Source organism: Carassius gibelio, chromosome B21, assembly GCF_023724105.1.
Source record: "Carassius gibelio isolate Cgi1373 ecotype wild population from Czech Republic chromosome B21, carGib1.2-hapl.c, whole genome shotgun sequence".
NCBI lineage: Eukaryota > Metazoa > Chordata > Actinopteri > Cypriniformes > Cyprinidae > Carassius > Carassius gibelio.
The window spans coordinates 13,725,505-13,752,635 of record NC_068416.1 but is presented as its reverse complement, the minus strand read 5'-3'; the positions used below and the strand labels follow the sequence as shown (position 1 = coordinate 13,752,635).

General features: G+C 37.8%; 1 protein-coding gene across 2 annotated transcripts in view; it reads left to right on the top strand.

Moving 5' to 3' along the window:
- The first annotated feature begins 586 nt into the window (after window positions 1-586).
- Window positions 587-27,131, top strand: part of LOC127986572 (protein phosphatase 3 catalytic subunit alpha) — a 63,956-nt gene continuing 37,411 nt past the window's right edge. The window contains exons 1-2 of one of the 2 annotated variants that reach the window (XM_052588851.1): window positions 587-923; window positions 24,971-25,171. In XM_052588851.1, the coding sequence (XP_052444811.1) occupies window positions 869-923; window positions 24,971-25,171 (256 nt within the window). In that variant the 5' untranslated portion in view covers window positions 587-868. The remainder of the gene's footprint in view (window positions 924-24,970; window positions 25,172-27,131) is intronic. The other variant, XM_052588850.1, reaches the window with a different exon arrangement.

The window sequence follows — 27,131 nt, the reverse complement described above, 5'->3', positions numbered from 1 at the left end:
TTCTAAGTTCAATACAGTATTTCATGCAATTGCATCAGAAGTAACTAATTCAATTACAGATAAGAGTAGCCTAATCCCTTACTTTATTTTTCAAAGGAAATGTTGATTAATCTGTGCATACAGACAATAGGCTTACACTAAATAAATAGTTTTAGCAATGACATTCAATAAAAATTTGTTTAAACTCATGTTTAAAAACTTATTTAAAGACACCATATTTACTACAGCGATTGTAACTAGCCTACTGTAAAATATTCTGCACATTTATTTAATGACTTTTTGATGACGGGTTTTGGCTAATTCCAAATTCTCCGTTTTTATTGAAGTGTCATTATTGAGATCATAAATATTCATAACTCCCGTTTAATAATCTGGCAGAGCGAAGATGCCTCAAGCGAGATGCGTTTTTACAGACCTGAGTGGCATTTCAACTTGATTATCAGTCAGGGCGATGAGCGAGCGGCGCGTTTTCGGGAAAGCCCTTCACCTCCACCTGATGGCAGCATCAGCAGGCCCTTCACACGGGTGCGTGGGAGTTCCCCGCTTCGCCATGTCGGGGTGGTGCAACGCGCTGAAAGGATCTCCCGAGCGCGCGCTCTCTCTCTCCCTTTTCTCCACCGCCCCCACCCCATCAGCTCCATCCTCCCCCTCACGACAGTCTCAGTCTCAGCAGCAGTATCAGCAGCAGCATCGTCCTCCTCCACCCTCTCTAGGCAGCGGCATCATCCGGCGGTGAGACACGGAAGGAGACGCATCCGAGTGATGCCACTGCACCAACCGCATCTCGCCACCGCGAAAACACGCCGAGAATAAAGCGCTTCTTCTGCGAGCAGGGAGAAACACATTCGCCTGGAGAGATCCACTGCCCATGAAGATGTCTAACGCTGACATGGTCTTGAACTCCACCGATCGGGTAGTGAAATGTAAGTCTACATTTCCTCCATCTGTTCTACCTGCATCTATATTTTGTGCCATTATTTACGCACTAATTTTTCAAATATTGTTACAGCTAATTAAGACGTATAGATTGCGTTTATTCATGTGGTCAGTTCATCTCGATGATTTTTCTCTGCTATGGATGGATGGTAACTGAGTCACGGACAGGCAGAGGGAGATGTGTTAAATAAGGCAGATCCAGTGGAGGCGGTGATGCAGCAGGATTTAGGTGGCATCACGCAGTATTCTTCTGAGACGATCATGCAATAAGGTCTTCAGTTCATGTTTAGCTGTTTGCTTTCTCTAAGGGAAGCCTCCGGCATGAAGGTAAATCATTCGAGATGGAAACTGTCACGCCCCCGTTGCGTCTGATTGATTTTCGCACATTTACTGGTCACGTAGCGCACATTAATTTCCACATGTAGGAACATAAAAGCATAGGTCAATGAGACTGAATGTAAGCGTCTCGGTCTTATATAGAAACTAGACTTAACTGAAGGTGCACTGTCATTTTTTGCTTTAAAAACAGTTCAACATTAAAGGCACTTTCATAGTGAAATTATATTGAAATAATACATACACACTCATGACGTGTCAAAAGTCATATTAGTATTATTATAGCAAAAAGCTGTTTTTGTTTTACATAGAGCGGGTCGCACCTTCTTGGGCGCTGCTATGTTTGGATCACGTGACCAGCCGTTTGATACAATTGATCGTGTTACTGATAAAATAATCATTTTGCCAGAATGCTTTACAAAGCATTAATATAAACGTACATTGTAATAGCATCCGACACAACATAAAAACAGTGTCATGGTGTGGATCAACAGGTGTGTGACCCACCAGATAAATGAAAAAATTAAAAACAAAATGGCAACCTAACCCACAAAATGGGAAATATAGAGAAACCTGGGAAAACAGAACAAAACAGAACATGCACAAACAGATTCAGTGGTATCAGCAGTGAGTAAGCAAATGTAATGCATCCAGGCCAATAGGTGTCAGTATATACAGTGCAAAACCACTTGTATTATAAGGATGAACTGGAGCATATAAATGTAAACAACAATTTACTTAGCATAGGCTACCTTTCTGTCCATGAAGGTGACAAACAGAAAACAGCTTAAGCATTTTAATAGAAACGTAATTTATTTTAAATTAGTTACATTTTTGTGATGTTGGCTTTCATTGATGCATTCTGACACATTTACACTTTCATAGATTCTCCTTTCTCCTCTCAGGGTTGCAACTTTTGTCTTTTCAGTACAGCGAAGTAAAATTTGTGATATTAATAACTGATTAATAAACATTCTTGTAAATATGTGTTTTACAGACTCTGTAGGTATTCAGCCTCCTTAAAAAACAGTAAAACCACCAATGTTAATCTTTTTTTCTTTTTCTTTTTCTTTTTTTTACACAAATTAACACTTCAGCCTAGCTGATTGATTTGAATTGCAAATATCTGTGGGCTTTTGAACTTTTGAAACAATTTCCAGGATAACTCAATCTGCATGCTAATGCTGCTGCATTTAAATGTGTTTTCTACTGTGTTGATTCGATAAATAGTATTAGCATTTAAAACACCCTTTGTGTCAAAGACGCAGTTCACCCAAAAAGGAAAACTCTGTCATCATTTACTGTTTAAATCCCATACGATTTTCACAAAAAGCAGATGTTGGGTTGATTTACGGCATGAATGTTGTGCATAATTGCACCTGAGATTCCTGATTTTCGGTAGAATTTTTGATTTCTATCTGCCTTTTAATACTGAATCTTATGATAAGGCCCATTCTAACTGTTTTTTTTTTTTGTTTTTGTTATAAGTCATCTGACCTCTCTTAAAGTTAAGGTTGCATTAGTCACTGCCACATGTAATGAGTCACAGTAGCGACCCCCCTCCAACGCACCGGCTACCTCATATAAGTACTTTAGATCTGGCTGTTTAAGCCGTAATGCCATTCTCTGAACTACCTCTGTCTCCTCTCCCCCCTTATGTATAATTGAGGGCTTTTATCATCAACAAAAAGCATCAATAAATAATCACATGTAAAATCCCAGTGATGAGGTTAGCTAAGCATTCATATTTAGCATTGTGCAGCGCCAAATGCAAGATACTAATTTGTCTATGTGTAGAATCCTCACAGCAGCAAAGCAGGATTTCATAAAAAAAAACTGCATGGTGTATGATTTGCAGAGTCTCATTTACTAAGTGCAACTAGAGTTAGGCCTTTCATTCCTTCACTGGCATAATGGATTTTATGCCGCTTTCCATTTAGTGTTTTGATATGCTGGTTTATCGCCTCGTCTCATGGGAGCTGTACTGAGCATCACTCTTTGTATGCGAAATCATTATATTGTAGCCACACTGTTAGCATTCTCATACTCGTTTCCAGCTTGCACATGAATCTGTCTTAATGATCCTGGTATGAAGGCAGAAAACCATTCACAGGGTTGCAAAGGTGAAATGAACAGACTAGGGATGTTGTGATGCTTCATTCGTGTCTTTCTTATAGCTCAATGTTGTGGCTATTCTGTGGTTGTATTAACTCTTTACAATTAACACTATTATTATTTGTATATTTAATAGCATATATGAATTTTATGGTATAATGCTTATATGTTAATATTGTTTTGGCCTTTTCTTCAGGCTACGGAAGCATGGGAGTGGGTTTGCATCTTGTTATGCATTTCATTCCGCAATACGACAAAACAAAATTCAAAAACGGGATTTTCCACATACAAAAATGTATGAAGTGGTCAAAAACTGTGTCTGACCCACTCCATTTCTTCTGGCGTATTGCCGTTCAGTTCATTACCACGCCCTTTATGATGATTACAAAATTACACAAACTTCTTTCATAATTAACAGATCAAGCTGAAACAAAACACAAACAAATAATATTAAAATATAAAACAAAATAAAATTGTACCACAAATATATGTTGTTAATATAATAAATTATTGTTTTTTTATGTATCATAAAACTGTTTATAAGGACTGCATCTTTTACAAAAATAAGTCTGTAATATTATAATCATATTTATATATTTATATAATATGTGACACTGGACCACAAAACCAAAACCAGTCTTAAAGGGTTAGTTCACCCAGATAGCAAAATTATGTCATTAATAACTCACCCTCACGTCGTTCCAAACCCGTAAAATCTCTGTTCATCTTCGGAACACAGTTTAAGATATTTTAGATTTAGTCCAAGAGCTCAGTCCCTTCATTGAAACTGTGTGAACGGTATACTGTCCATGTCCAGAAAGGTAAGAAAAACATCATCAAAGTAGTCCATGTGACATCAGAGGGTCCGTTGGAATTTTTTGAAGCCTCGAAAATACATTTTAGTCCAAAAATAGCAAAAACGACGACTTTATTCAGCATTGTCTTCTCTTCCATGTCTGTGTAATCTCTAATACGCATTAATCCACAAATGACTTAAACTGTTAACTTTTTTAATGTGGCTGACACTCCCTCTGAGTTCAAACAAAACAATATCCCGGAGTAATGCATGCATTCAAACAGTACACTGACTGAACTGCTGTGAAGAGAGAACTGAAGATGAACTGGTGTATATGTGTAGCAATAGCCAACAATACATTGTATGGGTCAAAATTATCGATTTTTCTTTTATGCCAAAACTCATTAGGATATTAAGTAGAGATCATGTTCCATGAAGATATTTTGTAAATATACTAGCGTAAATATATAAAAACATAATTTTTCAATTAGTAATATGCATTGCTAAGAACCTCATGTGGACAATTTTAAATGCTATTTTCTAATTTTAAATAAAAAAAATAAAATAAAATTCACCCTCAGATTCCTGATCTTCAAATAGTTGTGTTTCTGCCAAATATTGTCCAGTCTTAACAAACCTTACATCAACGGAAAAATTATTTATTCAACTTTCAGACTACGGTCACATATAATAAATATATTTGATGAATAATATTAAATGTATAACAGTATGAGGAGTATAATATAATATCTAATATTATATTATATATAATATTAATTATATAGATATAAAAATATCTTTTACATGTTTGAACCTGCCATCCAGCATGTTGATTGGTTTATGTTTCATGCAAAAATCTGTGACATGTCAAGAAATTGGCCACTTTACGGGACAATTTTGTGAATGCTCCAAACAAACCCAGACTTTTACTGCATATTGATCACACAAGACATTCTTCTGCACTTTGTTATTGTTGGTTTATAAACAAATGTGTCAAAATTGCACACAACTGTAGTTGTGATATTACTGTATTTACTAGTATTTCAAAAAAGTGTTACAGTGATACTATCGTTATACAGTTTAACATAACTAACTACACAGCAGGTCTCTATATGATTGGATACTGAGAGCGAGTGAGTCAATCGAGTGCATTTTGAACAAATTAATAAATATAATCTGGCACAGTAGTTTGCTGTTATAGTAAACATTGACATAGATTTTTACATAGGTGTTTCTGTGGAGGATATGATAGGTAAAGTGATAGTTTAGTGCTCTTAAAAATACAATGTGTCAATCAGCGCCTGGTTTTAAAGCCCAGAGGAGGAAGGTCAAGTTTTGCTTCAGCCTCTAAATTCTAGTGTGTAGATGCCAATAGCCCACTCACTGCTCTGGGATGCCTTCATGACAGGCTTAGAACGGCCTACTTTACTAAGTCCAATTCTAGGGCATTAACTGTGTTAGTTCTGATGGGGCTTGGCGAGCCACAAGGGGCTCAAGAGGTATTGTCTGGATATAAACAGGACACTTGGAAAGGTGAGTCACCTAGCGGTGATGCTTCTCTGGGTCATTTGCTGATTAGGACACATGAAGATTACTATCAGTGTTGTTGCAATGCTGCTGACCTAACATTGTTATACTTACAAACGAATAAGGAATGTTGTCAAGTAAGATGTGCTGTTGTTTGCTTGTTATTGTATGGCAAACTAAAATAACAGATTGGTTTATTGCATTTTCTGGGAAAAAAAAGTTGGTGGTGCTTGAAAGAAACTCAGTGAAGATACACTTTAAATCAGTACCATATCAGTTATTGGCCGTTATTTTAATTGATTGTTATTCACCAATATTGGATATTTCATTGTGCATACATTTCCCCTACTTTTAAATTTAGACCACCTTTTCCATCACTTAAAGCTAATCTTTGATACACTAATAATTTACTAAATGTACCAAATCTCGTAATAAATAGATTTGTGTGCCGTATAATAAAATGGGTAACACTTCACAACAAACTTCCATGATTAACCTTAGTTAATTACATTATTTAACATGAACTAACAATGAAAAAATTGCTAACACTTTATTTTAAGGTCTTTGTTACACGTTACATGTATTTACTATTATAATAGCAATAAATTATTATATAATAGCAATAAACCAAACCCTAATCCTAGCCCTAACCATACGGTAAGTCCATGTATTTATTTACTATTATTCAGTACTTTAATGTATAATTACACTGTAAGAAGGACACCTAAAAATAAAGTGTAACTAAAAGTTTTATTAAGCATTAATTAATCATAGTTCATGTAAGGAAGGTTTTGTAAAGTGTTATCTAAAAAGGCGATGCTTTAATTTGTAGCATTTAAAATGATTGGTTTAGGTTTTTAGGGTTTTGTTATTCATTTATTTTGACAACTTGTATTGGGTTTTTTTATATTGCTCTTGTATCAGTTATCGTTCATAACATGCAAATATTTAGCATCTCATAATCTATTGGCCAGAATTTTATATTCATAGCTATCATGCTCAGGTGTTGTGGGTGGTTGCAGTGGCATTGCAGTTGCTAAGATGTTCTTATATTGGTTTTTAGAGTATTTGCTATGCAGTTGCTATGGTGTTTTCTGGTCGGTTGCATAAACTGCTTAGACTCGTCTTACCAGCTGATCAGATTTTTCTCTAATACTGGTCTTATTTAGTCAGCTACATGAAAACAGTCAACTTGAATTTGAAAAGTAAAACTGATTACCCCTTGGCCAACCACTGTTCTTAAATCACAGTTCCAACAGAGTGGCTATGCTAATGAAAATCATAAATCTTGTTACTTAGTAAAGTCACTTCTCTCATCAATAAACCATATGGTTTGAGTTACCACTCCTCTCTATATTTCAAATTGTCAAAATTTAGTGTCAGTGTCCCCTAATCTTCAATAGTAATTGAATCTTTTCACATTTTCAGTAAAGCAAAAGCTTGTTGTATTTATTAAATCCACCCAAATGAATGGTAAATGGTTTCAAACACATGCGGTGTTGCATTGCTTTCTTTATCGGTTCTTACAAATAGCTCAGCATGAGTCTTCTCTGGTCAAGCTGTTGCAGTTTCCCATATTCATCACCTATATTTTTTAATGAGTTATTAAGCCTGTGTTTTCCCTTTAATTAGTGTGATTCCATGGGCTATTCATTGAGTGCTTGTCCAGAATTGTTGTTTGTGCAATAAACTCAAATCAAAATATGAGCATAATCTGTTAGGTAGATGTAGGAGTCCATTCAGAGTGCGTGAGGTGGTAAGGGTGGTAAGGTGGAGTAATTACTGACAGGATTGGGATGGTGCGAGGTGGATGCTGGGGATCCGCTTGCCTGATATGTACATGCAAGCTTTATATAGTAGTGTGAGTGAATTATTTAAGCATTGGTTTGCAGCACTGTTTCAGTTCACATGGCTCTCTTACATAACAGCACTTCCCCGAGGTCTACTGATGAGATGGAGAAGATGAGGGAGATGAGGGAATGAAGAAGAAAAGATGAAAGAGAGGATGAACAATCTTAAGGCCTATTCACACCACTGTGAATATTCCCTGCAAATATTCAGTCAGAGGACAAATGTTAGAAAAAAATACCAGGTTTCTATGGGCCTGTGAATATGTGTGAATATTCATCTGCCGGCAAATCTAATTAAATGTTTTTTTTTTTTTGATTGGCCAATAAGATATTAGCTTTTGATCATGTTTGCCAAGTCGCTGCGGCACAGTCTGTTACATATGGTTATGATGTTGTCTTTGTACTCAACCAAAAAAAGAATACACATTTGAAACATTTTCTTTTAAACACAGAGTTTGAAAATAAGTCTTATAAAGATATAATATAAATAGAAGAAAAAAAATTAATAAATAATAGTAAAAGTACTTATGTATGTATTTTTTAATTACTTTTGCTAACATAATTACATTTTTAATACAGACATTGAAAATAAATCATATAAAAATATCATATTTTTTTATAAATAATATAAAATACTTATTTATGTGTGTGTGTGTGTGTGTGTATATATATATATATATATATATATATATATATATATATACATTACACATTTAATACATAACACATTGCAATAATTGATAAAAATTAAGCAAATGCATTAGACTTATCTAGTTAAGTAAAATTAATAATTAAATTAAACTCTATTGAAATCCTTATGCTGACAGATATGTGCGTCATCTGTGGTACTGTTCACCATCACCTATTCCATCAGAAAGTGTTTGCTTGAAACTTAATTCGAACAAAACATTGTTTACATAAGTTATAATATTTGTTTATACGTTTTGACTTGAAATCGTTTTGAATTTCTGTTTTTGTGCTGGGTGTGAAAAGGTATTTAGCCTGGGGAAACAGAAAAAGGGAATGGGGGATGTGTTTGAGTGAGAACGCTGGAGAGATGTAAGACATAAAGACGTTTCCATGGAGAAAGGTGGACAAAGGATTTGAAGGGCATCTAAAGGGAATATGGTGAATGTGAGGAGAAAGTGACAGATGAAGGCTGAAGTAGACAGGCAGGACATGATAGAGAGGGGGAGGGAAATAAGATGATAGGAAAGAAGTAGAGACAGAAGGAGAGCCACGCATGAGAACGCTTGTAAATTGCACAAATACATGACAGGTCTGTGGATGAAGTGCCTGCTTATTATAGTAGTCCTGCTTCAACAAACACAAACCTTCAGACACATTAAACATCACTAATGCTGTCACTCTTTCATAAAAAGGGATAATTCACTCAAAAATGGAAATTCAGTCATCATTTACTCATCCTCAAGTTATGTCTGGAAGAGTTTCTTAGTTCTGATGAGCAAAAAAAGAAGATAATTTGAACTTAACTCCCCATACTATGTAAGTCAATGCCTACCGTCAACTGTTTGGTTACCAACATTCTTCAACATTTTGGGGTGAACTATATCTCTTTAAATTGTTGAATCAATCACTTAATGTTTTAGTCGGGCTGTAGCCTAGCAATTAGCACGCATGCTTCAACATTGGGGAGACTGGGGCTAGTTGTCACACTGTTTGCTTTCAGTGAATATTTCTTAGAGTTTATTGGTTCACCTTTGACAGTTTAAAGCCGTAGTCCGCTCTATTAAGTTGTGGCAGTCATATCATGTCGCAATGTTTGAACCTGGCTTGCATATATATATATATATATATATATATATATATATATATATATTCAGTGGCAGAAACAGGCTCCATGCTTTTACATATGTATATATAATACTTCATAATTTTATACAAATTTCATATTCCAGAAGTAGATTTGTGAGTGTCTGTGTTGATTTTATTTCGATATATACTGTATTCCCCTGCCCCCCATTCTAATACCAGTCAGCAGGGCCGAGCAGCCACACTAACTCCATCTCTTTCATCTCTCCCTTCTCCAGCATATTGGCTTTTCATGCATGGGTTGTGCTCAGGCCTGCAAGCTGCCACAGAGCCAAAGCCCATAAACATGTAAGGGCTCGGCACAGTCCGGGTTTGTGCATGTTGCGGGAACCACTGACACATTTCGACAAAAACAGTGCTCATGTTTTGAGTCAAGTCTCATAAAACAAGTGCTCCCAATTCGGGTTGCCAGGTCTATTTAAGTATTATTTTTTTAAAACAACAGAAGTCGGACATAACGGCGCCTGGACTGGAGGGCGATAGTCTGAATCGCTAGTCCAAAGTGATTCCTAGCTGCGCTAGTTCACGCTGTGCGGTTGATCCCGCTAGAGTTAATGTGGTAGACACTGTGGAGGCTGTTATGTAATCCAGTTTCTTCAGTTATTAATAATGTCCTGTCAACATGTCCACTTCTCTCTGTTCTTTTTAACAAGCTCCACAGCTTTCCACCACCCCTGAAACACCTTAAATGGTACACTGATAAAAGATCTGCTGTGCGACGTTAGCGGCTTGTCGTCCACCGGTGACAGATACATTGTTAGTTTGTAGTGCACATTATATTAGGCCAAAACATGGACAATGGGTAATGGTGAAAAGTGAATAATTTGACTAAGTAAAGTCTTGTAACAGAAAACATAAATTATTGTAACAGAGCCATGAGCAAAATGAATAAGCTCTCAGTTCACCAGGAGATTGAGTAGGTACTACATTTGGTTTGAAAATGTACTGACTTCATTGCTGTATAAAAAATTATGTATGATACAGTATGAATATGAGTAGTATGATATGCCATGTTACTGCTGTCCCACCAGTGTCAGTTGCGTTGCTTCATTGCCATTCGTAAGTCCTCATCCGTGACCCCAATAAAATGTTTTTACATGCTACAGTATATAGTATGGAAGTATGCCTATTCGGATGCACTGTTTTTGTTTTCTGATAATATGCTTCATTCAAATGTGCAGAAGAAAAGATCTGTCGTTCAGTTTTATTGTAACTCATAAGCACAAACTCAATTACAAAATCACAAGCATAGACGACTCCATACATAAAAGGACATAACTGATTTAATGCAATACATCAGTTGATTTCAGCACAGTTTGATGTTAGCATGTTGCTAACCTAGTACTCTGGTAAGCAAAAAAAATACATAACTATTATAATAACTATTTTAATGACGCTTTTCAATATTTAGTATGTTTTTGTCCAACCTCTTAGCTTGTTGCAGTGCATTTTGGGATTGCATTCTCTAAAAAAAGGATACATGTTGTGCTACCTTACCTTACTAAATATAGCATCTATTTTAGGGTGACCAAACGTGCCATTTTCCCGGGAAACGTCCTGGCCAGGATTTCTATATTGTCTAAAATATCTAGGTTTTGGCATGATGTCAAGTACCGTGAGAGGAATTGAAAATCACAAGAAGTACGGTACTTTGTCATACAACTATTGGTCTGCACAGCGCAAACAAAGCCAAAGCATGGATATTTTAGGCAATATAGAAATCCTGGCCAGGACGTGTCCTAGGAAAATGGCACGTTTGGTCACCCTAATCTATTCGACATCCAAATATGTGAATATACAGAATTGAATCACATTATTTGAGAGTGTTTAAAACCCATACACCCACATTAGACTGTTCATGGTTCTGGTCATTTGAGGACATTTCACAATTTTGCAGCCTTCGTGGAGTGTACACTGGGGAGAAATGCCACTCCCAAACCAGAGCAAAGCCCAACCCCCTTCTCCTCAATGCGCGGAGCCAATGCCCAAGCCAGCCGCTGATGGAGAGCCAGAGCTCGCCGCAACTAATGAGCCATCGCTAGAGAGAGCGACAGAGCGGAGGATCGATGCGGAGCCAGAGGCCATGACGTCAGTCCAGGTAGGTATATGAGCCGGCAACACCCGCTGCCACGAGGGAGAAAGCCACAAACATTGTGAGCACGGAAAGGAGCTCTGCCCCCTGCACCTCTGCTGAGGGTGAGCTGAATATGGCGTCGCAAAAGGGCCAAAATGAGGAGGAGGATCTCATTGACTGGGAATCTGATCTGCAGATCGAACTGCCTCCTCTTCTCTCTCCTCTCTCTGTTGTCTCCACTGGTCCTGTCCAGCCCTTCTTCGTCCATGGTTCCCTCGTCCAGCCCTGAGGGGGCTTCTTATTCTCCATTACCTGCTCCGAGAATGTGTCCTCCAGTGCCTGCTCCTCAAAAGTGAACGCCCTCCCACCCGTTTCAGCCTCCTCCACCTTCTGGCAGCCCCTCTGCTCACCCTCAGCCCACCATCATTACAGTGCAAGCCTCTTGGGACTGCCATCCTCCAGTGTCACCATGGATGGAGTCTACCTCACCTCCACCTCCAGCCTCTGAGACCTGGACCCGTTGGCTCCACCATGGCTCCTAGCTCCCTCCTCTCCATCATGACTGGGCAGTCCACAAGCTCCGTCTGGCTCCCTCGTCCCTCTGGCTCCACCTTGGTCTGGCGATGACCGTCCTGCACCTTGGGACTCCACTACTCTGGCTTCGCCTCATCCCTCCGTACCTGTCAGGCTCCTTGATTCCCTCGGCTTCACCTCAGTCCTCTGTCGCTGTGGCTCCAGCACAACCTCCCAGTTCCACAACTCTGTGTCGGTTACTGTTACCATCGGCTCAACCTAAGACTTCCGGATCCTCCCTGTTGCCCTGGCACTTAAGCTCTCCTTCTCTGCCTCGGGCTTGTCCACCACCTGCTCCACCGCCATTGATCAGCCCCCTGGAGTCGGTGGCCACTCCTCCTCCATTGCTCCTCCCACTGTCGGCTCCACCATGGGATGACATTATGGCTGTGGTCTGGGTCCTGCTGGGCTCCTCCATCCTCCAGTTCCCACCCATTCACCCCATATGTTGTTCTACGGTGCGAAGTCGCACCTATCAGGAGGGAGGAGTAATATCACGACCCTGTACTCATTATGTTGTGTCTCTCCTCAATGTGTTCTGTGTCCTATGTTGATTGTCGCATTCCATGCACCTGTGTTTAGTAATTATCCCTAGTATTTAAGCTCCTGTCATTGCGTCTCTCCTTCTCAGTCGGGACTGCTTCGTCCATACTTGTAGGATGTTCTGTGTTACCATTGTGGATTATTTCTATGATTCCTGGATTAAAGACTTTTGCTTGTACCACGTTTCTCTCTTGTTCCTTCCTGCAGTGAAGTGTGACATTTAAAAAAATGTTAAAAAATACTACTATATATATATATTTGATGGAAAACAAGGACTCCATGAAACAGATAGAAACAGACCGGTTTATAAAGACAGGTGAAAATGATAAAAGTTTAGACAGCTGAGTGCAATTAACAGGTGTGCAAATAACAGTGATGAAAGGGACAAAGGCTTTGTGGGGAATGTAGTGCCTGCAGAGGGGTGACTATGGGGAAGTGAGACCACTAGTGGACACCCAGGGAAACACAGACTAAACACTGTGACATTACCCCCCTCTAAGGAGCAGCTACCAGATGCTCCACTGAACACAAGAACAAATCAGGGAACACAGAGACCAGGAAGGAGGTGGACTGGTGGAGGATAAATGGGAGGGATGGAGGGCCAGGTCCATAGAAGGGAACATGGACGGGAAGTGAAAAAAACAACAATAACAACAACATAACAAGGAGACCAGGAGGGAGGTGGACCGGCAGAGGACAAGGGGGATGGATGGAGGGCCAGGTCCATAGAGGGAAACAGATACAGGATGTGACAAAAAACAACAACAATGACAACAACAACAAAACAAAGAGGCCAGGGGTAAACGGAAAGTTCGGGGGCCCAGGGCAGAGCCGACAGGGTTGGCAGCCACCTTGTGCAGTCCCCTGGAGGGACCACGGGGACCTGACTCGACTCTGGAGGGACCATAGGGACCTGGTCAGTGGGGACCTGACTTGACTCTGGACGGTCACCTGTGGCTGCCATCTGGTGCAGTGGCGCTGGGCCGGCGGCCACCTTGTGCAGTAGTGCTGGGCTGGCAGCCACCTTGTGCAGTGGTGCTAGGCAGGCGGCCATCTTGTGCTGTGGCGCTGGGCTGGTGACCACCTTTTGCAGTGGCGCTGGGCTGACGGCCCTCCTGTCTGGAGACACAGGTCTAGAGTCGGCCATCGTGTCTGGAGAGACTGGCTGGGGTATCCCACTGAGCCCGATGGTGTAGGTACCTGGTGAACCCCCTAAAGTCCAGGATCTCCAGCCCCTTCATCTCCCACTCAGGCACAGGGTCATCCAGGCAGGCATTAAAAAGGTCTTTAAGTGCCTCATCATTGTACCCCATTCCTACTGCCATGGTCCAGAATAATTGTTCCAGACCACCCACCTCACTCCCCTCTTGACGGAGGGTGATAAGATTTAGGAACCTCCCCCTCCGCTCCTCCATGCTGGCTGGAGAACAGATACAAAATCCCACACTGCTGGATCTGGGCATGATGGAGTCCATCTGTTACGAACGCACACACAAAAGGAGAGATCCAATCGCAGTATTTAATGGGGAATCCAAAATCACATCCAAAAACAGGCAAGAAGTCATAACAACAAAATCCGTCCAAAAACAAGAAACATGAAAAACAAAAGGGAACACGAGAAAGCCAGGTGACGGAAAACAAGGACTCCATGAAACAGATAGAAACAGACCGGTTTATAAAGACTGGTGAAAACAATGAAAGTTGACCAGACACTGTGACATGCAGCTGAAGCCGCCAGGTTTCCTTCAGGGAAAGACGCACGCCTGTTTTACACATAATCCGTCTGCAGTGTGTATGCAGTCCGTGTGCGTAACGTATGTGGTGCTGAAGCAGCACGGACTCATACTCATTGTGCTTTCACACAGTACACGTTTGCACGTTTACCGCTACTTGGTATGTAAATGATCGCTGCACTGCTGCAGACGAACCGCTCCTGGAACGCATTGATGGACTGCAACCGCGTGAACGCTGGATTCCGTTAACATGGGTGCGTAAAAAAATATGAAACATACCCTGGTCTAATGCACCACCTGGCTTGAGAAACCAGTTCTAAAATACTTACTTTTAGACCTTTTTTTAATTGGGTAGCACACATATTCTGAATGCCTTTGGCAGAATTCAAATGAGCCATTTTAATCTAGATTAATCTACATTAATTCCAAGATTACAGTGAGATTAATCTAGATTAAAAAAAAATATCTATGCCCACCACTAATATATATATACACTGTTAGAAATGTCTGTAAATTTAACAGTATTTAACTGTAAAATGAACTGTATTTTACTGTAGGACAGTTATACAGCATATTACTGTATTTTAAAGTTACATTTTGGGGAATACCCTCTTGGCGACACTAAATTACAGTATTTTTAATTTACTGTAAATCTAAATACAGTAAAGAAAAAATGAGCGCGAAACCTGACCAATCACAGATCAAGTTTTATTTCCCACTTGGAGAAAGAAGAAAACAAGACACACCAATGCGAAAGAACCAGTCAGATGCAAAGGTGGGTACAAATATTACTTCTTTTACTTTAAATATATTATATCTTTGGTTTAACTAAAACAAAAATATAAATAAAAAAAACGCTGCCACTGTATGGCGCGCAGTCACCTCACATTTATGCTGTGAAGAGAGCTAAAGAGAGTTGTGGTGACACTGTGCAAACATTCATATTTCTTTCCTTTCTTTCCCTTTTCTGAACGTTTCACCGTCAAAATATGGACATTCACGGGTCTCTGCCTTGGGTTTGACCACTCCAGGAGCTGGTGAGTGTTCATGTGAACTGTTAGCCGAACAACAAAGCTTTCATGGATTTAGCTTAAAGTCAGTCGGATTTTTTCCCGCTATTATCGCTTGCTGTTAACTGATTACCCCATATAAATGCACGTCATGCTTGTAGTGCTAGAGTTAACCCGCAATGTTCGTGTCGTGTGCAAACACTGGCGTCTCTGTGGAGACATTATACGCGTTTATTAATCATGCCAAAGGGCATATAACACGGCGAACTTAAGGTTTTCGTGTGCAGTTCCTGAATGCTCATACACTTTCCAAAGCCTCTCCGCCCCTCAGTCTCACATTTAACGTTACCGCAAACACATAAAGTTAAGGAAACTAAACAACCAAGAGAAAAATATGTCTACTTCAAATGTAACATTTGTTCTGTACATCAGCATCGGGAGAATAACATAATCTTGTTCGCGAAAATGCGCCGCAAATGGCACAGAACACAATGGAAATGTTTTCAGGGGACCCCAGTAAGTGACGAACCCGACTGTGTACATCCAATGCGCGATCAACTGCTGTCCGAATTCATTCACAGCTTCAAGTGAACCGTATTAGTGGACTAATGTAGAAATGAGTGAATGAGTGTTAAGGGGGCGATTTCGGATTTAGCCAACGTAATTTCCTCATTATTTTAACCTGGGATGTTCTCGTGACAAAGCAGCATGGTGTCTATCAGCTTAATAGCTGTACTTAGGACATAAATGTCTTATTATTGCTGTTAACATAACTGTTGCAAATAAATTCATTTTATACAAAAAAAAGTTTTCGTAATATGCTTTATTTATCTGTGTGTGTCTCAACTTTAAAATTAGCTGTTTCATCTTTGGACCCTATATTACCTTACATTTCTTACCTATGAAACTTATTTAAACATAACATTACAATTTTTTTTACAATGTTACTAATGTATAGATTAATATCTCACCCTCATGTTCTTTTTACATTTTTTATATTGTATATAAAGTTGTATGTCATAAATATGTAATCTCTGTATTTTTTGCAAGAAAACAAAAGTAGACGTTGAGTACTAAACATGCTCCATCTGGGTTCGTCACATATTGGGTCCCCTGGAAATATTTCCGTTGTGTTCTGTGCCATTTGTAGTGCATTTCTGTATTTGGTTGTGTTGTGAGTATTTGGTTGTTTTGTTAGACATTTTTCACATCAAATGATCTAACTTTTTTTTCTGTTATGTAAAGGTTAAATGTTAACCCTGACAACAGCAAGTGCTCCTCAAAGTTCCACGTCATCAAAAGAAGTGGGAAGATGGTGCAAAGGAAGAACTCTGGTCTGAACCCTCATGTATCCTCCTTCATTAAAGGGATAGTTCACCCAAAAAATTAATTCACCCATTAATAACTCACCTTCATGTCGTTCCAAACCCGTGAGACCTCCATTTATCTCCTCTGTCCCTCCATTGAAGCTGTGTGTTCGGTCTGCTGTCCATGTCCAGAAAGGTAAGAAAAACATCATCAAAGTAGTCCATGTGACATCAGAGGGTCAGTTAGAATTTTTTGAAGCATCGAAAATACGTTTTGGTCCAAAAATAGCAAAAACTACGACTTTATTCAGCATTGTCTTCTCTTCCGTGTCTGTTGTGAGAGAGAGTTCAAAACAAAGCAGTTTGTGATATCCGATTCGCGAACGAATCACTCCATGTAATTGGATCCTTTTGAACCAGTTCACCAAATCGAACTGAATCATTTTAAACGGTTCGCATCTCCAATACGCATTAATCCACAAATTACTTAAACTGTTAACTTTTTTTAATGTGGCTGACACTTCTGAGTTCAAACAAACCAATATCCCGGAGTAATTCATTTACTCAAAAAGTACACTGACTGAACTGCTGTGAGGAGAGAACTGAAGATGAACACCGAGCTGAGCCAGATAACGAACAAAAGACTGACTAGTTCACGAGTCAGCCACATTAAAAAAGTTAACAGCTTAAGTAATTTGTGAATTAATGCGTACTGGAGACGCGAACAGTATAAAACGATTCAGTTTGATTTGGTGAACTGGTTCAAAAAGATTCGGTTACATCGAATGATTCATGAACTGGATATCACAAACTGCTTTGTTTTGAACTGTGTCACAACAGACCCGGAAGAGAAGACAATGCTGAATAAAGTCGTAGTTTTTGCTATTTTTGGACCAAAATGTATTTTCGACGCTTCAAAAAATTCTAACCGACCCTCTGATGTCACATGGACTACTTTGATGATGTTTTTCTTACCTTTCTGGACATGGACAGTATACCGTACACACAGCTTCAATGGAGGGACTGAGAGCTCTCGGACTAAATCTAAAATATCTTAAACTGTGTTCTGAAGATAAACGGAGGTCTCACGGGTTTGGAACGACATGAGGGTAAGTTATTAATGACCTAATTCAGATTTTGGGGTGAACTATCCCTTTAAGGAGTTTCTGGATTTCAGCTGGCAAAACTATTAAGCTACTAAGAGCAAATACATTATACACAGGAGTTTTCTGAATTAGTAAATTTGTAAGATTGTTCTTATGACTGAATCTGTTCATGTCTGTTGTTTTAAAATGCTCTTAATATGAAACTTTTATGTATAAATGAAATGTATTCAAGTTTTTGGAAAACTGAAAATACAATCAGCAAGAATATTAAAATGTTATTTCAAGTATTACAATTTAACTATTAAACCAATAAAAGAAGTTAAACAGTCTTTTGTTTCTTTTTATAGTTTTTACTACTGAGACATGAGACCTTTTGAAATACAATAATTTGTAAAGTTTTACAATACATAATAAAAGTGAACCAATTACAGTAAATTTCACAGTGTAAAGTAATATTTTATTGTATTAAAATATATAAAAGGAGAAAAAAAACATAATTGTGTTTTACAGTAAAAAAATATATTACTGCAAATACATTTACAGCAAGTTAAATGGTACTGTAAATATGAATACAGTATTTTTACTGTAAGTTTAATTTACAGTAAGTTACTGGCAAACTGCTGCCAGTAAGTTACTGTAATTTCTACAGGAAATTTTTTACAGTGTATATATATATATATATATATATGGGACTGTTTAGAGCATTTTAAAATGTCATATTAACATGTCCCCTTTCATCAAGGTTATGCAGAAAATATTAACATCTAATTATTTTAAATAAATCTAAATGTTAACTTGAATACTTGAATACTGAAAATACAAGGTCATGCTTCTACTGTCTATGTAGAATTTTACGTTCCCTGTACTTTATGCTCAGTGTGTGTGTACACATACAGTAATTTTTATGGTTTTTGTCCATATTATTAGGCTTGTTCTGTCAGCAATCAGCATATGTAAATTCTTTTAAATGATTCTGGGTCAGTAGTCACGCATATGTTGCATGCAGTGACAATTTCGGCATGTATTTGACGCATCATCTCTGGTAGCATTAGCACAGTTGTTTGCTGTCTCGGCCTAAGGCTGAAGCTCTTCTGTTAACATGATAAGGACATTGACAGTCATAGACACTGTTACGCTGCCAGGTGTGCTTGTTGGTGATGCGTTTTCTGCCACACACATGTAGGGGTTATTCCCATATTATGGTCTAACACACAGGAGGGATGTTATGTACTTACATCCGTCAGGTTTCAGCAAAAGTTTACTGTCAGTCACAGGCATCCAGAGCTTTACCACAGGAGCAAATGAGGAGAGAGAGAGGAAGAGAGAACCTGTTCGGTGTAATAGAGCCATCGATTGCACAATATGAGACAGTCATGAAGACAGGCAACCATAACAGATCTTGTTAAGATGAACTTAAGATGAAGCGAATCCACAATAGACTCATCTATAGAAGAATGTAGTCACGGAGGGTGTTACACAGACAATATTTCCCTTCTACTTTCAGTAAATCTTGAATGACATTATGAGAAAATAAAGGACTAAACAAGGTAACTTCTGCGTGTCTGTTTTAAAACCTGCTGAGCTGCCTAGGGCCTAACTAGACATCTTTTAAGGCACCATATGTCCTTTGTAATTCTGAGCGTAAAAATAGATTTGTTTGAATATTTTTACGTAGTTAGAAATCCTAGAACACACCATGTGAAGAAATTGTTGAATAAAGTTGTTCTTTTTGTTTTCTTTGAGCACAAAAAGTATTCTAGTGCTTCATAAAATTATGGTTAAATCACTGATGGACATGGACTATTTTAATTATGTCCTTACTACCTTTCTGGGCCTTATTATGCAGTAGTTACATTGCTATCTATGCAGGTTCAGAAAGCTCTCCGATTTCATCAAAAATATTTTAATTTGTTTTCCAAAGATTAACTAATTTCTTACTGCTTTGGAGCGATGTGAGGGTGAGTAATTAATGACATCATTTTGGAAATTTTGGAAAAAGGTTTAAGCAATTTTTTATTTGATTTTATGCTATATTTATATTTTATTGCAACATGCTCTCTGTGTTACAGCTCCATAACAGCTCTATAGAAAGCAATAGTGTCCACCTACTTTTTAGAAGCCTTGGTTCTTGAAATATTTTTCTTATAGAGATTGTAAATAAGCCTTTATTACAGAGTTATAAGCCATGAGCCAAACCAGCTGTCTACAAGGTAAAGCACAACATTACGAATTCATTACAAACTGATTTGAAGCAAACTGCTTCAGTGAAGGAAAGTATAATAATCCCATGAAGCTTTTTTAATTACTTAATATATTTATATATGATATACCTCAGTAATTGTTACTAATTAAAAATTATCTGTGTATGCTGAATTGTCCTATGTATTTCATTCGTTTTAAAGAATCATATCATTAGCAACATGCTAACGTCACACTCTATTAAAATCCATTGTGACGTCATGTGCCAGTTTATTAAGCAAACGGAAGAAAAAATGACAGGTGCTTATTTTAGAATCAGTGATCAAGGAATTGGGTATGTCTGCATAATCTGAATTTGCATCATGCCAGGGTTATTACACTTAACTTAAACCATAAAGAAACGTATGTCTCACATGACATAAATGTTAACTGAAATAAAATAAATTATTTCTGCTAGTTGCCATGGCAACATTTCTCATTTTCATTTAGTTCAACTAAAAACTAAAGCTGAAATCAAAGTGAATAAAAACTATACAGACATATATGAAGACAAACATTCAAAAAATTATACTAGTATCTCAGTGATACTAAAATAACACGTTTTATCATAATTAGTTCCAACTTATGTCTAATTTAGCTGTATGCAGCTCCTTCTTGATTCATTTTTGTACATGCTCTTCTATATGAGTATGCTAGGCATACCTTGTTTTATTTATATGTAAATATGTGTAAATGATAAACCCCTGAGGTATACCCATTAAGAGCAGTTCTCCTTTCTGCTTTCCTTTAGCTGATGCATACAGTAGTGCACTGCTTATTAGCTGCAGAATAGAATATTTCAGAGTGTTTGTGGTGTGTGTAGAGAAAGACAGAGCTGCTGCAGACCTGCACATTGGAGATTTAATCCCAAATCACAGTGTATACTGTGTCTGAACCGGCCACACTTCAGTAGTCACCGGCTGTTGCTCAGCAACATGCACCACAGTCCAACATCTTGTGAAGTGAAGAGCCAAGCTGCTGTTTTCCATCTCACCCTTGAACCACTCTCTCTCTCTCTATTCATTTGCTCTTCATTCCTCCTTACTGAGACCATTGTTCATCAGGCATTTCACACATTCTCCTGTTTCTCTCTTGTCTATTCTTCCTATTAAGTTTCTTCTTACTCCGATAGGCCACATGTTGTGCTCTGGAGCATCTCATTATTGTTCATATTTACACAAAGTTCTCGTCATCTTTCTGTCCTTCAGGATGCTGTGCGAGTGCATCTCAGCCCTCTAGAGTATTGGGAGAAGGCGAAGATGGGGACAAATAGGAACATTATGTTCTTGTGAGGGAAGCATTATGTTCTGCGTTATCTGTCTGTCTTTCTCTCGCTCACTCGGTCTCTTCGTCTGACTGTGCTGTGACGTCTTTTGGTGGACTCTCACACTGAGTCAGAAAAGTGCCAAAAATTAGTTGAAATGCTGTCGCTGTTCACACTCATTTGATTCTTCACATTGAGAAGCAAAAACCATAAATCTGAGTGCTTTCTAATTTTTTATTTACTCTCCTCCAGACCCATCAAAAAGCCAAGGGCCCCTAGATCAATTCCATACTAGAAACTGGTTTATTTTAGCTTATGATAAACTGGACAGCATTAGTATTAGTGAAGTAAACAGTTTGAGAAATAAGCATCTGTATGTTATTTTGTATAGGCATATATATTCCTCTGCAGTAGTAGTTCTCAACCATGGACCAGGGCCTTCAATCTAATATTAAATCTTTAATCTATAATATTAAAATATATATTAATATTAAAACACGAATAAATGCATAAAATAAACTAATATGTATAAAATCAATTTAAAACATTTATTTTTATTTCCCCTCAATATATATTCCAATAATTGAAGAATAAGCAGTTTTTTTTAATTTCTGGAATTCCAAAATAAATAGTGGATTATTAATTTATCACTACCACCAGTTTCCAATAATACATTTTTTATGTTTATATATATATATATATATATATATATATATATATATATATATATATATAAGTGGATTTGTTTTCTTAAATTTTTTTTCTTAAATGACCTAAATGTGTTATGAATTAATCATGAATTATTTTAATCTATTGATGGCATGAATATTTTTTTTCTTTTTAAGATCTATTTTATTGGTATGACAAAGCTACGGGAACTTTTTTCTGCTTTTCTCTAGAGAAAAAGGCCCTAGTAATCTCACATGTGTCTCCTCAGATGTTTCAGAAGAGATCTCAGCAGTGTTTTACATTGTCCTCGGTTTTCCCAAAATAGCAAAGTCTGCGATCAAAAGACAGAGCAACGCTTTGTTTAGAGAAGTTATCTGGGCAGTTGGAGAATACAGAGATTTGAGCTGTTTCTGATTTCACAAAATGGTGATGGCTTGTCTCATGAATATTCATTACCTTATGCAGAAATGATCTTTCACTGTTTTGATGAACAATGTCTACATGAGATAATGATCTTGGAGAACAAGTAACAAAACATGGATTTTTTTAATGATGTTACCTTATTGCATATGGGGAATCAGGGTCCTAGTCCCCCCTAATTAGACTTCTATTTTAATGAAATGAAAACCTTGTACATCAATGCATATCAAATAAAAATCTACACATTTCACTGGAATGGATAGCAAGCTGCAGAAAGGCTATGTGAACATCGTTGGTGCTTTCCGTAAGTGATAACTACAACTAAATGTGTTTATGCTTTACATGCTAGTAGCTAGTGGACTAACAGCATATTAATAGGCTTCCGGAAAATCTTATAGATATATCTTGCATTATAGTCAACATATGAAACATTAATAAGCGGCCATATTTAGCATTGTTCTGCAAATTTTCATCCAGCCATTTCAAAGTATTTGTTGGTTCTGACCAGCTGAAACATTTCTTTCTTAAAATTTAATTAAATGTATGCATTTAGCAGACGCTTCTATCCAAAACGACTTAAATTGCATTCAGGCTATCAATTTTAACCAATCATGTCTTCCCGGGGAATCAAACCCCCAACCTTGCGCTAGCTCGCTTGCTAACGCAACGCTCTACTAGTTGAGCTACAGGAACACAATATAGACTTCACTATAGACAATTCACTGAATTTTCACTGATGTGACCACATGTTTCGATTGATTAAAATTCCCATGACCAAGGAGACCAAACATATACAGAAGCAACACAAGAACACACACACTTGAATGGGATGTATTTTTACTGCTCATAAAATACTATGCTAGGCCTAGTCTCATTATCCCAGCAGCAGGAACATGAGATTTCTTTTTTCCCCCTCAAGTCAAACATGAATTATTTAGCTTTGTGTTGATCACGTTGAGTCTCTGCCCTGAGCTTCCATCCCCAGTTCCCTTACTGTATCTCTCTCTCTCTTTCTCTGAGCTGTGTATGTTGCTGCTAGCCTCTACTCAGCAATCTAAAATGCATGTTTTTCTCACAGAATTGCCCATATCTCTGAAGTCTTATTCTGAAATCCTGCTGTGAGTGACTGTGTCATCATGCACAATGAACAATGTGTAGCATTTCTTCTCAATGGCACTGTAACTGCACTCAGTAATTATTTCCGTACAGTGTGGGGCGTATCTTCGCAAGCACACATGCGTAAATAATTCACCATGCCAATGTTTTGTTGAAGCCAATCCCACATTATCAGTGTACACATTTATGAGTCATGGCAGAAAGAAACTGCCTTTGCCCCAATTTTTGGTGCAGATATTGTTTTCTCAGTCTAATTTCTAAATTGAATTTTCACACAGCTGAGAATCGGCACCTTTATCAATTATTCACATCCAGCTCTTTGGAAGCTTAATAAGCAGCTGTTATTAAAACTAACTCATAGCAGTTCTGGCTTTGTTTTTGTAAAAAAAAAAAAAAAAAAAAAAAAAAAGGCCAATTTTGCATTGCTGTAAGTGAGCTTAACGAGCAAACGATGATGCTGGGCAGACATGATTAAAGAAAAACAGTTTTTTGTGGAGTTAAGTTAACAGAGAGTCATTTATGTTTTAACAATGAAAATGTTCCTGGGGCTCAAGTGGTAGAGCATTGCTTTGGCAGCACAAGTTTGTGGGTTTGATTCCCAGGGACCACATGTTAGGTAAAAAATGTTAGCCTGAATGCACTGTAAGTCGCTTTGTATAAAAGCGTCTGTTAAATGCATTAATTTAAATGCATACTCATTCTTACTTTTTGCATTCAGTTGATTTACAGTGACAGGAAACAAGATTTCTAACTTTCTATACATCGAAGAAACCTGGAAACAATTTTCATGGTTGCCACAAAAATACTAAGCTGCTAACTGTTTTTAATATTGATAGTTATAAGTAAAAATCCTTAAGTACTAAATCAGCAAACTATGCATTTTAAATAGTTTTCAAGGCAACGTTTCTAATTTTCATTTAGTTTAACTTGATGTACTATAATAACAACTACAGTGTACATGTATAAACATATTTCAAAACCAATGAAAATGACAAAAACACATCAAAATTGATTAATCATTATCTGAAATTAAAACAAAATTGATCCTATAAAAACTAATTCAAATTTTTAATTTAAAACTACACATTATTAAAAACAATGTAATGAGGAATACTGTAGCTGCAAAAAAAAAAAAAAATGGCTTTGTTATAAATAGCATTTCAACTCTTTCTGTTTTTATTTTAAAGAGAAATAACTGAATTAAATTTAACAGGATTTTGGATCAAATAGCTGCAGCCCTGGTAAGCATAAAAGACTTCTTTTAAAAACATTTTTAAAATCTTTCTATGTTCGGGCAGCCATTTTGATTTAACAAAAAAAGCATTTTTCCAACACAGTACTACTGTTGATAAACCTATATAGTGCAGCCTCTGAATCTGAATCATCAAATAATGGAGTTACAATATCCCCGGAGAATGGTTGCAACTGACAACTGAGTTACACTAATACAACACAACAGATTTATCAAAAGCGACTATAACAATCAAGTTCTAATGTATACTCTCTGTTTTGGGTTTCCCTCAGCCGTTCCCTTCCCCCTGAGTCACCGCCTCACCATGAAGGAGGTGTTTGACTGTGAGGGGAAACCAAGGGTGGATCTACTGAAAGCCCACCTCACTAAAGAGGGCCGAGTGGAGGAGACCGTGGCCCTTCGAATCATAAATGAAGGGGCCTCTATCTTACGCCAGGAGAAGACCATGCTGGACATAGAGGCACCTGTCACAGGTACTTCCCTTTTCTTTCCTCCTTTCCTCACAAACAATATGAAGATAAATATACAAAGTACTAAAAGGATGGTGTTACTTGACATGCATTTAAGTGACCATGTATGGAAGCCCGTTTCTGCCGCTGAATAAAAATGAAGATTAATTACATTAAAGATAATTGCGACTTTTTATCTCACAGTTCCAGCTTTATCTTGCAATTGCGAGTTTACATCTTGCAGATGTATGTTATAAAGTCAGAATTGCAAGATAGAAATGCAATTCCTAGAACTACAATGTGAGATATACATACAGTCTCTCTTTTTTCCCTCAGAATTGGAGTTTATATATCATAATTCTGAGAAAAGATGTCAGAGTTGCGAGAAAAAAATTGTGAGATATAAACTTGCAAAACAGGTTTTTAAAATTGCAAGTTTATTTATCATGCAATTCTAAGAAAAAAAAGTCATAATTGTTTGTGAGATGTAAATTCACAATTGTGGGAAAAGATGTGCGATAAAATTGTCTAGTTTTATTTTATTCAGTGGCTGAAACAGGCTTCCATAACTATGTGTGCCAAGTCTTGCAGCAGGGTCGGATGTATTTTCAGACATTAGTCGATGAAGAGCATCTGTGCATTAGCATCTGTGTGTGTACATAATGCAGTTTGTTATCTGACGCCGTCTTCACATGTTAACTGTATATCTGTGACAACCTGCTTTGATACTGTCAGCAAACAGGACTAAAGAGCAGCAAGACAGCGAGAGCTTGAGAGAGAATGCACAATCCTGACCTCAAATACAAAAATAAACTCCAAAACACCCGACTGGAAGTTCAAAGAATGAACAAGGCCGACGAAAACAAAAGGCGGCAAAGCGAGCAAGCGCTCGAGGTGTTTCCGTATGAAGTTTACCTGTGAAGATAGCTGTCACTTTGAAGTCCGATCCCTTGTATGCGCGTGAACGTGTATTTGTGAGTGTGCGTTAATTCCCTCCTTACCTGTCATCACATCAACTATAAGGTGAGAAAAGAGGAAAATAGTTTCACGTTAAAACTATGGTAATTTACGTACCATGTCTTTGTCTATTCGATGGACTGTGCATCTCTGCGTCTGAGCGTTTTTACGCTTTTATCAGTGACTGTGGATTATCAATAGAGTTGAGTACTTGATACCCGTGTCCATCTGCAGGAGTGTGTCAGCACACCAGCTGACCGTGATTTCCTCTTTCTCATCTGTGTATGAGCCGCTTACTCCCGAAAGAAACAGGACCTTGTGTAACCGCACCAAAAAAATTAAAATACGCAGAGATAATGGATATTATTATGATTAATTTTTCTTTGTAATCTGATTCTGCTCACCCAAATGATACATCTCCTTTACACTGGCAAAATTGCAGCTTGTTTATTTAATTGTAATGTTTGCTATAGAAGCGAAGTTGCTATATTCTCTGAAAGTCATTTTCTTAATCAGTATTTTGTTTTGTTTTTTAGTGTAAGGATTAAAAAAATTCCTTAAAACAAACAAACTTGCAAAGGATTTATTAGGATTATTATTATTATTTCAAACAAGAGAAAAATACTGATGAAAATGTAGTGTTTTGCGGTATGGTTAGGCTGTAAAACTGAGACAACTTATGTTAAAATCACTGCACTAAAGGCCGTTTTTGACGGCCAAGAAAGACACATGGTCATAAGCTTCAATGCATCAGGAGTCGCTTTCCACTGTGTTTTAAGACACAAAGCATTTGAGTTCACACCGTTTCAGTCACAGGAAGAGTTCAGTTCCACCATGCACTTAGATTTGTCTGGTACAGTGCAGCTGTTAAAATCCATCAGTTGATCAGAGCGACCTACAGAGCGAAAGAGAGGAAGAGAGAGAGCAGTTCTCTGCTGCAGAACACACCTACACCTCTGAGTCATCTGCATCTAACAGCTCAATATTCTCTCTCTCCCTCTCTCTAAATCTCTTCCCATCATCATGT